The sequence below is a fragment of the Leptodactylus fuscus genome, chromosome 1, assembly GCF_031893055.1.
Source record: "Leptodactylus fuscus isolate aLepFus1 chromosome 1, aLepFus1.hap2, whole genome shotgun sequence".
Taxonomy (NCBI): Eukaryota; Metazoa; Chordata; class Amphibia; order Anura; family Leptodactylidae; genus Leptodactylus; species Leptodactylus fuscus.
In genome coordinates, this window is record NC_134265.1 from 151,619,447 (window position 1) to 151,633,757 (window position 14,311).

Here is a 14,311-nt window from a genome sequence, read left to right on the forward strand (position 1 = left end):
TCTAAAACAGTAAAGGAGGAAACTAAATGTGATATGTTTCATATGATGGTATATAATGGAGATACTTTCTCCAAGGAGCTGTAATAGCAACCTATGGCAAGAAATGAGTCACATTATTAATACATAAAACAACCAATCATTGCTTCATTCCACAAGTAATACAATTCTGCACTGAAATGCAGCAGTCAATTTACCTACTATGAGGAATATCAGATTTTTTCTAAATAAATCAACTATATCCTAATTTCAGTTCTGAGATTGTAAGGTTTTGGTTTCATTGTCAGTCCAAACACAGGAGTTAAATCCAAATCAGCTTCTGGGTCCTTCACTAATGTAAGATGTTGCAGTATAGATGTGAGAAAAATAAACATTTCATTTCGAGCGACATCTTCTCCCAAGCATTTCCGGACTCCCATGCCAAAAATGAACACTTTGTCAATCAAACTTTTCTCAATGTGTCCATGCTTATCGAGAAACCTTTCTGGGATGAACAGGTCGGCATCTCTCCATACAGTCCTAGAAGTTAAGCAACATAAATACATAAGTCAAGAAAAGTAATATACTGAAGTTAATGCAAATTAATAAGCAGAACATTTTTGGCCCAAAGAATTTAATGTAACGGTAAGGGATTAACTCCAAGCACAAGGTGTCAAAACATCTGTTTCTGATACATTTGTAATATTGACAAAGAGATATGACGTAAAAAAACAAGATCAAACCAGATCAACTGATTTATTTTAACTTTTGCCACAACTTTAAGGTCCCATATACACATAGGAAAAGGAAGAGAAATTTTAGGCAGTCATCCACCTTGGATTCCTCTTCATTTTCTGGTTCCCATGGAGGAATGCCAAAGAAGAGCATTGCCATTCTGGGGACTCTTGACCAGTGATTAGGCCCAAATGAATGAGACTAATCGGCGGGGAGTCACGAGCCGCGAACTCTGCGGCAAGATCGCGCAGGATGTGTATTTTCTCAGTGTCTTACTGCAATCTCTGCCTCCTACTGAAAACAATGGGAGGTAGACTCAAGGCAGAAATTGCCAATGATTTGGGGTCAGAATTTATCCCCATATCAGCAGTAAATTGTGTTGTGTGAATGGGGCCTAATTCTGTTGTTTGAAAGGGGCCTAAGTCTAACACTTCGCTCCAGTTCATACTTCACTTTCTATGACTGTCAGGTGCTAGAGCAAGAATACAACAATTTTTTTGCAACTTTTTAAAAAGCTACATTTGATGAATCTGGAGTACTTCATTTTGGAAGGATAACTATGCCCACCTTCTTAACCACTTTTCAGGGGTACAGCTAAGGGCCTTTCTATCCCCATCTTGCCAAAACAAGAGAGTACCACACACAGCTGTATGCCACATCCCCACAGGATTACAGACCTCCTCTCCTCCACTTCATTAGAGACCACACCCTACACTCACCACCCTCACCCCCTGTACTCAGCAAAGTGCAAGTTTTATAGCTGTATGAGTGGTTTATCTTGTATCACTCACGTATTTTCTATATTCCCTACTGACTCAGATTCTCTGTCACTCTTGTATAATTTTATAAATTTTACACAAAATTCTTTTAAACTAAACTAATAAAGAATTAGATGGGTTTTTTTTTTTTTTTACAACAACAACATTTATTGAATGGCCATGAACAGGACATGCTTTTAAATTATCTTAAAAATAATGTACAGTGCCCACCCCAGATGTCCCCAACTTTGACCACCTATTCAAAATCATGCCAGATTTATTGAGGGTAATATCCCAAAGCAGAATATTTGTATTGATGAGATGAATCCAAATCCCTGATTAGTTCCAAAGGGAGGTCTAGATTCCACCAACATCTGCCAAATTGTGCAAGAATAGCTCAGAGTACACCAACTAGTTTTGTTTGTACCTCTATATGTAGAGGTTTCTTCAAAGCAAAAAGTCTATGGGGTTTGGAAGGCATAAAGTCAAAATCACAGAAATGCCTGGGGCGGGAAGGAGTTAAGGTGGTTTCAGGCTGTGTCCATAGGGGTTAAAGGGGTATTCTCACGTCGCATACTCACCAGTCTTCACTGCTGTAAAATCTTTTTTCTTCCTGGTTTCTTACATCATTTGATGGGCGGGGTTTCACAGGCAACCTGCTGTTTGGCTCCACCCCCGAATTAGCATGTAGCTCCGCCCATCATATAGCGTGATCCTGTGGGGCAGCTGAAGGGCCTATGATGTCATCAAAGGTCCTTAAACACTATATACACAATATTGGACTATGAAGTACAGACAGGAGCAACTCCATTCTGTGTTACATACAGAGACTGCCTGTCTGTGCCATAATGAACACAATTGAATTAGCTAGCCTGATAACTGGGAGAACAGAAGACATTCAGAAATGAAAGCAGCTCCTCTCCCCTATCTGATAGCAGGAAGGTCACGTGGTGCAGACACAGGAATAGCTAGAAACACAGGCTCGCTCCCGTGCACTTAGCCCCTCCTCCCTCCCCCCTGAGAGCAGCAGATACATCACTTGACTTTTGAGCAGATAAGTCAAGGGCTGTGTCAACAATGAATTGAATAAAGTAAGATTGTGGACAAACAAAGCAGTTTTGCTGAAGCAGTGTATTTAGGAAAAGTCTTATATCCACATTAACAAGCAGTATAGATAGGATCTTTGTGATGGGACAACCCCTTTAATGTTTAAATATTTGAGTCTAACATTTATTCAACATATACAAATAGTTTAATAGAAATATCTTGTATGTGATAATTTAACACTTACTGGTCATGATTTACTTGGTACATGTTTATAAAGACTGAGGTGTCTTTCGGAATATAGTATCCATTCAGGTTGGTGTCCATAGCGGTACTAAACAAAGAGAAAGCTTTAGTGAAGGCTATAACTTGAAAGAATACATTGACATTATTGCAGTGATGATATCTAATAAACTATTATAATTGTGTGAATGTCAAGCTATAAATGTACAGAAACAGATGATATTAAGGGAGGGTTCACACGGTGTAACGTGCCGCGTGATGTGGCACGTCTACGCCGCGGGAGCCTTTGCGGGCCGTACATGCTCCCATTGATTTCAATGGGAGCGGGGATCGTATGCGCCGCACTAGTTTGCGGCCGCAAAATCACGTTACACCGTGTGAACCCTCCCTAATGACAAGAGATATGTTAAGGCTGAGGCTAAACAGATTTTTTTGTTGCAGATTTTGCTGCATTATTTTGAGCCAAATGCAGCATTTTATAGTATCTGCAAAGTGTATGGAAATCTGGCTAATCCCATACACACATTGCAGAAAAAAATCTGCCGCAGAAATACTGCAATTCATTTTTGTAAATCACAGTATGTCAATTATATCCACGGAAACACTGATGGTTTTGAAATAGATATAATAGGGACAGAAAGTCCACAGAGAAACTCTACGGACTGTCTGTGAAAAACGCTGTGGAAAATAGCGCAATGCATTTCTGCTGCTGTCTTTTCAAACCGCTTTTTGGCTGCGGCTCACTAAGTGAGGCCTTTGTCTAAAGGATTTTTGTGGGGCTAAATTATAGGTGATCTTGTCAATTTCAAATTGGTGAAGGTCCGACAACCTGGATACCTAGATATTAGCTTGTTTCTGGTATCATTAGGTTGACACTAGTGCAGCGGTCTTCGTTGTTTGGGACAATAATGGGGTCCAACTTTTCAAAAATGAAAGTGTTGGAGAGAAAAATCCTCCATGCAGGATTTCTCTCTCAGCTGGTTCCTGTGACAGTCTCCAAAAGAGATACCGCACAGAGGCCAACCCAGGCTTAGTGATGCTTCAAGTTGAAAGCCCATGTGAGGTCTTATCTATCAGTAATATGGCCTGTTTGCAGCTCAGCTCCAAGTGAATGGAACTGAGTTGCAATACCAAGCACAGCCATTTTACAATATATGGAGGTGTACTTGGTGAACACCGAGCAGTGGCGTAACAATCGTAGTCGCAGGGGGTGCAACCGCAACCAGGCATGGAGAAGTATGTAGCCTGCGGCCAGCTGGAAAATGGCCAGGGTCCCGGACCACCAAGATAGCAGTCAAGGAAAGCCTGGCCTCCCAACCACTATACATATTGTTAATGGAAAGGGATGCATATAATACTGTGAGGGAGCCACTGTGGAGCATATACTACTGAGTGAGGCCACTGTGGAGCATATAATACTGTGTTGGGGCCATTGTGGAGTATATAATACTGTGTGTGGGCCAATGTGGAGCGTATACTACTTTATGGAGGCCACTGTGAGACATATAATACTGTGTGGGGTCGATGTGGATCATATTATACTGTCCCAGTATTGTTTACATGCCGAACACTGCACTGCTCACTCACAGTATTCTTGATAACTGCAGTTGTTGGTACGAAAACCGTTTCCCTTTCAAGTATTTGAGATATCGCTGCAGCACCCATAATCGTCACTATCAATAATTCGCTCTAAGGAGTGGGTAGGCGCCCCAAACAAAAGTTTGCACTGGCACCCACAAGACTTTAGTTACCCCACTGACACTGAGGTCTCTTCAAACAGCTGATTGGTAGGAGTCCTCAGTGTCAAACCCACTTCAATCTGATATTAATTACTTATACTATAGGTAGGTCATATATAAGTTAGTCTTGGAAAACCCTACAAAGGCTTTAATTCCTTTGAGTATTGATTTCAAGTCTGTCTTAGGCTAAGGCCCCACGGGTCATATCCGCAGCACTAAAGCGCTGCGGGAAGAACCACTGCGTGATCGCATTGCGGTTCTTTCCGCAGCGCTTTTAAGAGAAAGTTCACAGAGTTTTCCTCTGCAGACTTTCTCTTAACATTATATCTACGGGAAAGCCGCCAGCATTTCCGTAGATATAATTGACATGCTGCGATTTTCAAAGCCGCAACGCATGAATCCCATCCACTTTGCCTGCACTGTACAACGCTGCGATTTTTCCTACAGCGTCTCCACTGCGGGAAAATCGCAGCGTTTACGTCTCGTGGGGCCCCGGCCTTAGTCTGCTCCAATAATGCTTTAATTTCACATGTGGACTGGGTATTCAATGATTTCAATGGGAGTTGAGCTGCAATACCAGCTCAAACTCTTTAACTACTTGAAAGGTACAGTACAGACCAAAAGTTTGGACACACCTTCTCATTCAAAGAGTTTTCTGTATTTTCATGACTATGAAAATTGTAGATTCACACTGAAGGCATCAAAACTATGAATTGACACACGTGGAATTATATAGTTAACAAAAAAGTGTGAAACAACTGAAAATATGTCTTATATTCTAGGTTCTTCAAAGTAGCCACCTTTTTCTTTGATTCCTGCTTTGCACACTCTTGGCATTCTCTTGATGAGCTTCAAGAGGTAGTCACCGGAAATGGTTTTCACTTCCCAGGTGTGCCCTGTTAGGTTTAATAAGTGGGATTTCTTGCCTTATAAATGGGGTTGGGACCATCAGTTGTGTTGTGCAGAAGTCAGGTGGATACACAGCTGATAGTCCTACTGAATAGACTGTTAGAATTTGTATTATGGCAAGAAAAAAAGCAGCTAAGTAAAGAAAAACGAGTGGCCATCATTACTTTAAGAAATGAAGGTCAGTCAGTCCGAAAAATGGAGAAAACTTTGAAAGTGTCCCCAAGTGCAGTTGCAAAAACCATCAAGTGTTACAAAGAAACTGTCTCACATGAGGACCGCCCCAGGAAAGGAAGACCAAGAGTCAAGTCACCTCTGCTGTGGAGGATAAGTTCATCCGAGTCACCAGCCTCAGAAATCGCAGGTTAACAGCAGCTCAGATTAGAGACCAGGTCAATGCCACACAGAGTTCTAGCAGTAGACACATCTCTACAACAACTAAGAGGAGACTTTGTGCAGCAGGCCTTCATGGTAAAATAGCTGCTAGAAAACCACTGCTAAGGACAAGCAACAAGCAGAAGAGACTTGTTTGGGCTAAAGAACACAAGGAATGGATATTAAACCAGTGGAAATCTGTTCTTTGGTCTGATGAGTCCAAATTTAAGATCTTTGGTTCCACCCACCGTGTCTTTGTGGGACACAGAAAAGGTGAACGGATGGACTCTACATGCCTGGTTCCTACCGTGAAGCATGGAGTAGGTGTGATGGTGTGGGGGTGCTTTGCTGGTGAAACTGTTGGGGATTTATTCAAAATTAAAGGCATACTGAACCAGCATGGCTACCACAGCATCGTGCAGCGGCATGCTATTCCATCCAGTTTGCGTTTAGTTGGACCATCATTTATTTTTTAATAGGACAATGACCCCAAACACACCACCAGGCTGTGTAAGGGCTATTTGACCAAGAAGGAGAGTGATGGGGTGCTACGGCAGATGACCTGGTCTCCACAATCACCAGACCTGAACCCAATCGAGATGGTTTGGGGTGAGCTGGACCGCAGAGTGAAGGCAAAAGGGCCAACAAGTGCTAAGCATCTCTGGGAACTCCTTCAAGACTGTTGGAAGACCATTTCAGGTGACTACCTCTTGAAGCTCATCAAGAAAATGCAAAGAGTTCACAAAGCAGTAATCAAAGCAAAAGGTGGCTGCTTTGAAGAACCTAGAATATAAGCTATATTTTCAGTTTCACACTTTTTTGTTAAGTATATAATTCCACATGTGTTAATTTATAGTTTTGATGCCTTCAGTGTGAATCTACAATTTTCATAGTCATGGAAATACAGAAAACTCTTTGAGTGAGAAGGAGTGTCCAAACTTTTGGTCTGTACTGTATATCCGATTCATATTGTACATTGCTTTACTTCTAATCTGAATCTGTAAATTATGAAAAAGGTTTAGAGCTTTTATTTTATGATAAGACAATCTCATTGACATATGACTGTGTATGCATACCAGTGTGGAATCGTGAATGGTACAAAAGATGAATGTCTTAGAACTTCATTGATAAATGCTTCAGTGTAATGCAAATTTTTTCTGTCTTCAAATCTGGGTGATCTGCTTGTTCCAATAATCTCATCTGAGGAGACAAACATTCTATCTAGTTGCTATTTAATTAATAAATGCACTGTACATATTATATTATCAAACATGCAATATTGACAAATACACATATTTTTTTATATAATCAGACATTTCACATGCATGTATAGCTATTCATTTCGATTATGTGTAATAGCACCTTCAAGAGGATCTGTTATGTCCTCTAACATCGGCATGTTAGATACCATTACAAAACTGTGTGAGACAATGGTGCCATTACTTTGTGCTACCTTTATCACTGTACTGTCATGAGGGTGGACTTTACAGCCTAGCATCATTGCTGGACAGTGGGGAACGCCCCCCTGACAGTACACTTGTATAGTGTTGTACAGACATGGGGCTTGCTCTACCCCCCAGAGATGAGTGCTGAGTCTTTGAATGCACTTCTAGAATAAGCCAGTAGACAGGTGAAGTGGTAAATCTGTTCCCGAACTACTTAACAACCCCATTACCTCATCAGAGATGTCATTAGCAGAACGCTTCAAACTTCTGACTGGCAAAGTGAACAAGATGAGAGGCAGCGAATGCGAATTTGCTCATAGTATCTGGTTCTCACCTGCGTCCATTAGCTTCTTTCAGGATTTTCTTTTATACATTGATTTATAATAGGGTAGGTCATAGTAAAAGATTACTTTTATGAAATATTTGAACAATTACGTAAATTCCGTACCAATTTCCTTCTGAATTTTTTCTTGATTGTTTGGATACTTTAACAAGTACAACATACACCACAGTAATCCGGAGGATATTGTCTCAAAGCCTTAATAGAAAAATAACATCTTGGTTATTCAGAGAAACAAAACTTTTACTCAACAGGCAGTGTTAAAAACGTGTTGCTTTTATATAGGACAATTACATTTGTAGGTTAAGCCAGGCTCGCAATATGGTGGCTATACATGGGGTCATTATTGTTCAGTGGTGAACAATAATATAAGAGGAGGGGCTACACAGTGGCTCAGTGGTTAGCACTGCAGCCTTGGAGCACTGGAGTCCTGGGCTCGAATCCTGCCAGGAACAACATCTGCAAGGAATTTGTATGTTCTCCCCGTGTTTGCATGGATTTCCTCCCATAATACAAAGACCTACTGATAGGAAAAAAATGTACATTGTGATCCCTATATGGGGCTCACAATATACATTAAATATATATATATATATATATATATATATATATATATATATGAGGGATGCTATAAAAAATAGTATGTGGGACCCTTGTTTTCCAACTGCATATGCAAAGACAGAGTGGAGTAGCTATTGACCACCTAATTTATGGCTTATTAAAGATCCCTCACTGGTGGATAATCTGCTAATAATTGTGAGACATTTATAGATATGACCATAGTCCTTTACAATATAATCTAATAGACAGCATGGAAGACCCTGGGCTATATAACTGAAATGCTCACACTCTGACAACCTCCCCAATTAAATAAATTGGCCTCAAAAATGTTCAATTGTATTTACTTTTTAATAAGACTCCAGAATAAGTAGCTTCTTAGTAACCACAATTGTGTATGAGATATATATTGTACACAAGGAAACTTTATATTAAGTCGGAGAATATTATGCTTCCCACAATTCTTAATAATGTACAAAAGCAGCAAGTAAGCGAAATCTAAGACTGTACCTGCACCAAAGATGTCAATCACTGTTGATATAATCTGTTCATTGCTTAATTTGTCACATTTATCAGTTTTATCTTTGTCATTGCACAATTTTATGAGGGCATCTGTTATATCTCTGATATTATTCTAGAAAAATGAATGAAAACATAAAATTAATATTGTATATAAACTTTAGAATTAGAATTGAAATCTGCACATTGTATGGTGTATTCAGCCCTGCATACCAGCTGTGAAGCTAGAAATTTACCGTATTTTTCGGACTATAAGACGCACCTAGGTTTTAGAGGAGGAAAATAGGGAAAAAAAATGTTGAAGCAAAAAATGGTAAAATATTTAATATATGGGAGTTGTAGTTTTGCAACAGCTGCAAGGCCACATTGACAGGTGACCTTGCAGCTGTACGGGGATGTATAGAGTGTTGGGTTTTTTTTTTTTTTTGCAGGGCCAGCTGTACTTTTTAGTTATACCATTTTGGGGAATATCTATTGCTTAGATCACCTTGCATTGAAAAAAAACCCGGTGGTTTATGATATATGATTTTCTACTTTTATATATATATATATTCTAGGGACAGGAGGTGATTTAGAACTTTTATTTATTTCATATTTTTAAAGCTTTTTTTTTATTTATTTTTTTACTATTTTGTTCCCCCCCCCCGGGGGCTTGAACCTGCGGTCACTTGATTGCAAGTCCCATAGACGGCAATACAACTGTATTGCCGTCTATGGGACATTCTGTATATTAGTATTACGGCTAGTCATAGACCCAGCCGCAATACTAATATATAGCAGTGACAGGCCTGGGAGCCTCATTAGGCTCCCGGCTGTCACCCGAACAGGTCGGCTCTTGCGATATCGCCGCGCAGGAGCCGGCCTGCAACTTCACAGGTACGGGGCCGGTGGGGACCGGCCCCGGGGGAGAAGGGGCCACCGATACTGACCCGGCATCCGCTGTACTACAGAGGCGGATTCCGGCAAGGGATAGCAGCCATCACAGGTGCCGGGGCCTGAGACATCGCTACGCTCCTCTGCCCTGCATGAAGCCAGCGGCGGGGGGATGGAGGAGCGGAATAGCATCGCCGCTGCCGCTGCTGCTGCTGGCTTCATGCAGGGTAGAGGAGCGCAGCGATGTCTCAGGCCCCGGCACCTGTGCTGGCGTCTATCCCTTGCTGGCATCCGTCTCTCTATTACAGCGGATGCCAGGTGGCCACATTCAGACTATAAGACGCACCCTTCTTTTCCCCCCAAATTTTGGGGAAAAAAAGTGCGTCTTATAGTCCGAAAAATACGGTACTTAGGGATTACATTAACTGTACAGTACAGTATTTGGTGTTATTAAACTTCTGTAGATATATAAATATATTCTGCTGGGTATATACACTTGGCATATATCTGCTTACCTAGTCGGAAACCTCCCAACATGTAAGGTAAACATGCCCATAGACTTTATTAAACAGGCTTATGCCATAAAGGATGTCCTTATGACTTATGTTTAGTTGGGCTACATGTGTAAGAAGCTGCAAAACTGCCAATGCTTCCTTTGTATCCTTGGAAATGTTAAAAAGAAGTTGATGTTGGTTATGTTGCTTACAGTTATAGGACCAATAATCCTTTAAAGGTCTGACCCCCTTACACATAGTAACACACAGCCTCAGTGCATATATATCAGAAAGTAATGTACGTTTCAATACAACTGCATAAAAAGGACACTGCATGGTATACATTTTTTATTGCAGTCAAAAGCAGACATTTGCAATTGCATAGGTTACTCTATATATGTCTGTATGTTATATGGTACCATTGCAAAAAGTCCTGCATGAAAACTATGCAGTAGTTTGGGTTTATTTTGGAAAACTTTGGAATAAAATTGTTATATGCTTCATCCCAATGACTTTGTGAGTGTGACTGTGTAACTTTAGCAGTGACTCCTTAATATTTTGCTACTTTTAACTTTTGGGTTGTAGAATTGGTATCATCATCTAGGTTTATCTAAATATATTGTGGCTGTAGCTATTATGTTAAACCACTCCTTTCTTTGCTATATAAGAATTCAGTGTTAAACATCTATAATATAAATTTACATTTGACATATACCCTGAAAGGTCACTGTATTAGAGACACTGCCCCTTTATGATTAGAGTCTTCCTGTATAGAAATTAGATACATAAACAAGTTTTAGTGTGGATCTATATTAGAATGTAAAAATCCAGTGTGTCCTCACCAAACTTGTTGGATTTACTTGTCCACAGAGAATGGTATGATCCGGGATTAGTAATCCTGTGGATTTTAATAGTTTGTCTACAATAGTGGTCAGGGAAGATGGGGAATTGTTCTGAGAAAATAGGCAGTGAATGAGATTTTTATTAATCTCATTCAGACATTACAAGAAAGAAAACACTGGAGAAATTGTCTTTGAAATATGTAAAATGTTAATTTTACCTTCAGAAATTCAGTTTGGGCAAGCCATCCCCAAACTGTTTTTCCTGCAATTTTGGCAGAATCATGGTGGACGGACAGTGGTGCAAGTGTAAAGTGTCATTCACACGGGGCAAAAGGGGGCGGATTTTGGCGCCGAATCCACGTCAGAATCCACCCACTCACAATGGAGGGCTATGTGGACCGCTAGCCAGGGGCGGATCCAGGGCCGAGCGAGCCGGGCAACCGCCCGGGGCCCCGCACCCAGCGGGGCCCTGCGGCGCGGCCCGGACCTAACGAAATGGTCCCGGTCGCCGATGAGCTGAATACATAGGTGTTTAAAGCATGAGCTGTCAGCTCCTGCTTTAACGCTGAGCTACGGTATTTGTAGCCGTGATGTAATGACGTCACATCGCGCCTACAATATGTGTATGAGGGAGAGAGCTGCGGGGGAGCGAGGGAAGGTGAGTGTGTTTTTTTTGTGTGTTAAACATTTAGGTGGAAAATAATGTAGTGGGCCCATGAAACTGGGGGCAGATGGGGGGGAGAACGGCATGACACTGTGGCAGATGAAGGGGGAGAGAACAGTATGACGCTGGGGCAGATGAACGGAGGGAGAACGGCATGACACTGGGGCAGATGGAGGGGGAGAACAGCATGACACTGGGGCAGATGAAGGGGAGAGAATGGCATGACACTGGGGCAGATGAAGGGGGGAGAACGACATGACACTGGGGCAATTGAAGGGGGGAGAATGGCATGACACTGGGGCAGATGAATGGGGGGAAGAATGGCATGACATTGGGGCAGATGAAGGGGGGAGAATGGCATGACACTGGGGCAGATGAAGGGGGGAGATCAGCATGACACTGGGGCAGAGACGGGGGGGACAGGAAACTGTGGGCAGATAAAGGGGGAGAATGGAATGTAACTGGGGACAGAGGTAGAGGAGGGGACATGAAACTAGGGGTAGATTAAGGGTGTATATGAATATGGGGTAGAGATGGAGGGGGGACATATTTTTACGGGTGACTGTAGGAGGATTATACTGTGTGGAATCACACGAAAAATGAATGAGAATGGGCGGAGTCAACATAAAAGTGGGCGGGGTCTAATTTGCTGCACGTTTTATTCCCTCTTTCTAGTCTTCAACAGTTGGGAGGTACAGGTTAGAAGTGCGAGACTCCCCGGTAAGTAGGGCCCCGCCAAAGTCAATTGCCCAGGGCCCTGCAAACCCTGGATCCGCCACTGCCGCTAGCTTACTTTTTTCCATGAGTGGCAACATGCTGCTCATGGAAAAAAGAAGCAAGCTGCCCTTTTCTCAGGCGGATTCTGCGGCTGGTTCAGCCCCAGCGTCCGCCTCGCGGTAGCACCCTCTGGCCTAGGCCCATTTATTTGGGCCTACTCTGGAGCAGGAAGCCGCAACTGTCGGAAGCCATGACAGTTGTGGCAGGCGCATTTTGGCCCTATTGTGACGCAGCTTTCCGCTTCACAATCAAGACCAAAATCCGCCAATCCGCTCCCCATGTGAACTAGCCCTAAATGCCTCCTTACTGTCAGTTGTCAAGGTTGAGACTGGAGTAGTGTTGGTTAGTGGAGTGTTATCTTGGTACACCATAGGTCTTCTGATTTAACCTGTGGATGATGTTTGTGTATGTCATGACAAATTACCATGCTTATGAAGGCCGAAGAGGTCTAATACACTACTAGATGGATGTCTCAAGTAACTGGACATTCAGTTTGTTTAGAACTTATTGCACACATCACATAATTAAGAGTATGTAGATTACCTTCTGTATAATCTAATAAGTAAGATATTAATCTGGCATATGTATTGAAAAAGTCCACCATTGCTATTTCCTTACCTCATCATGAGATGCATAATGTTCTTGTACCGATTTAGCTATAAAATCATTAAAAGACTGTACAAATTTTTTCAGCTCCTTTAATTCTTTTGATGGAAGAAACTTGAAAATAGGAATAAAATCAGCCAGAAGTCCTGCCCCAGATGCTTTTTGGACATCATTATTAATCTCTATGATGCGGAGAAATTCTTTGTCATTATGGTTATTCCTGTTACCAAAGCACAGGGCACATACCACATTGGCAACGGTCAAAGTTATTAAAGGGAATGGGTTGAATTTGCCATGATTTTTAGACAGTTGTTCCATTCTGTTAACTAAGTCCGATGCTTCAGCGCAAACATATTCTTCGAGACGACAGGAGTGATTCAAGGAATTTGCTTCTGACTTGGAAAGAGTCCTCAGAGTATTTCTCATAATCTTCTTATGGGTTTTCCAGGCATCACCATACTTTTCTGAAAATGTCATACTTTTTCCATCAGCCAGTAGTGAAAACGAATACATGTTGGGCCTGTTGGCAAAATGTTCTCCTTGTTTACCAAGAACTTTTTTCACTGTTTCAAACCCACTGACAACGACCACTGGCATCATGCCTAACTTAATGAGGAAAACATCTCCATACGTGTCCCTCATTTTTGTAAGGGATTTATGGGCTTGGTCTCCAATCTGGAAAAAATTTCCAAAAATAGGCAATGTCCAAGGACCTGGCAGAGACATTTTCTGTTTTCTCAATCTCAAAACAAGTAAAATAATAGACGCAAGCAGCAGAGTAGTCATATTAAATGACAGAAAGTCTCCCAGGAAATAGGCAGCTGTAAAGAAATGCATGAAATTATTTAAATTGGATCTAGTTTGCCTTTTATGAAAAAAATAATGTTGTTTAACCCCCTTCTCGCCAACGGCATTTTTTGATTTTCATTTTCGAATCCCCCCCCTTCCAAACCCCATAACTCTTTTATTTTTCCACTATATGAGGTCTTAATGTTCGCTGAACAAATTTTTCTTTCTTCATGTTGCTACCATTAATTATTCTGTACAATGTACTGGGAAGCTGGAAAAAAATCAGAATGGGGTGGATTTGAAGAAAAAATGCATTTGTGCAACTTTCTTATGGGCATTGTTTTCACGGTGTTCACTGTGCCGCCAAAATGACATGCCACCTGTATTCTATGTTTTGGTATGATTCCAGGGATACCAAATTTATATGGTTTTCTTTACATTTTAACCCCTTAACAAAAATTCTAAACTGTGTTAAAACATTTTTTTTCTACAAGTCATCATATTCTGACACCCGTAATTTTTTTATACTTCAGTGTAGGGGGATGTATAGGGCGTCTTTTTTTGCGGGGCCGGGTGTACTTTTTATTTATACCATTTTTGGGTATGCTAATGCATTGGAAAATAATGC

At 41.3% G+C, this 14,311-nt stretch overlaps 1 protein-coding gene across 1 annotated transcript; it reads right to left on the bottom strand.

The window, feature by feature from the left end:
• Positions 1–50: 50 nt before the first annotated feature.
• Positions 51–13,704, bottom strand: LOC142194412 (cytochrome P450 1A1-like). Its single transcript, XM_075263538.1, has 6 exons — positions 12,907–13,704; positions 8,630–8,753; positions 7,670–7,759; positions 6,853–6,976; positions 2,761–2,847; positions 51–516 (listed from the first exon to the last, which is right to left on the bottom strand). The coding sequence occupies exons 1-6, from the start codon at positions 13,678–13,680 to the stop codon at positions 234–236; spliced, it is 1,482 nt and encodes a 493-aa protein (XP_075119639.1). The 5' UTR covers positions 13,681–13,704; the 3' UTR covers positions 51–233.
• Positions 13,705–14,311: the final 607 nt, after the last annotated feature.

Coding starts and splice junctions, on each gene's coding strand:
- LOC142194412 (XM_075263538.1), bottom strand. CDS start 13,680: ATGACTACTCTGCTGCTTGCGTCTATTATTTTACTTGTTTTGAGATTG. Junction 8,754..12,906: donor ATTATGCATCTCATGATGAG/GTAAGGAAATAG, acceptor TCATTTTTCTAG/AATAATATCAGAGATATAAC. Junction 6,977..7,669: donor AAAAATTCAGAAGGAAATTG/GTACGGAATTTA, acceptor TTGTCTCCTCAG/ATGAGATTATTGGAACAAGC.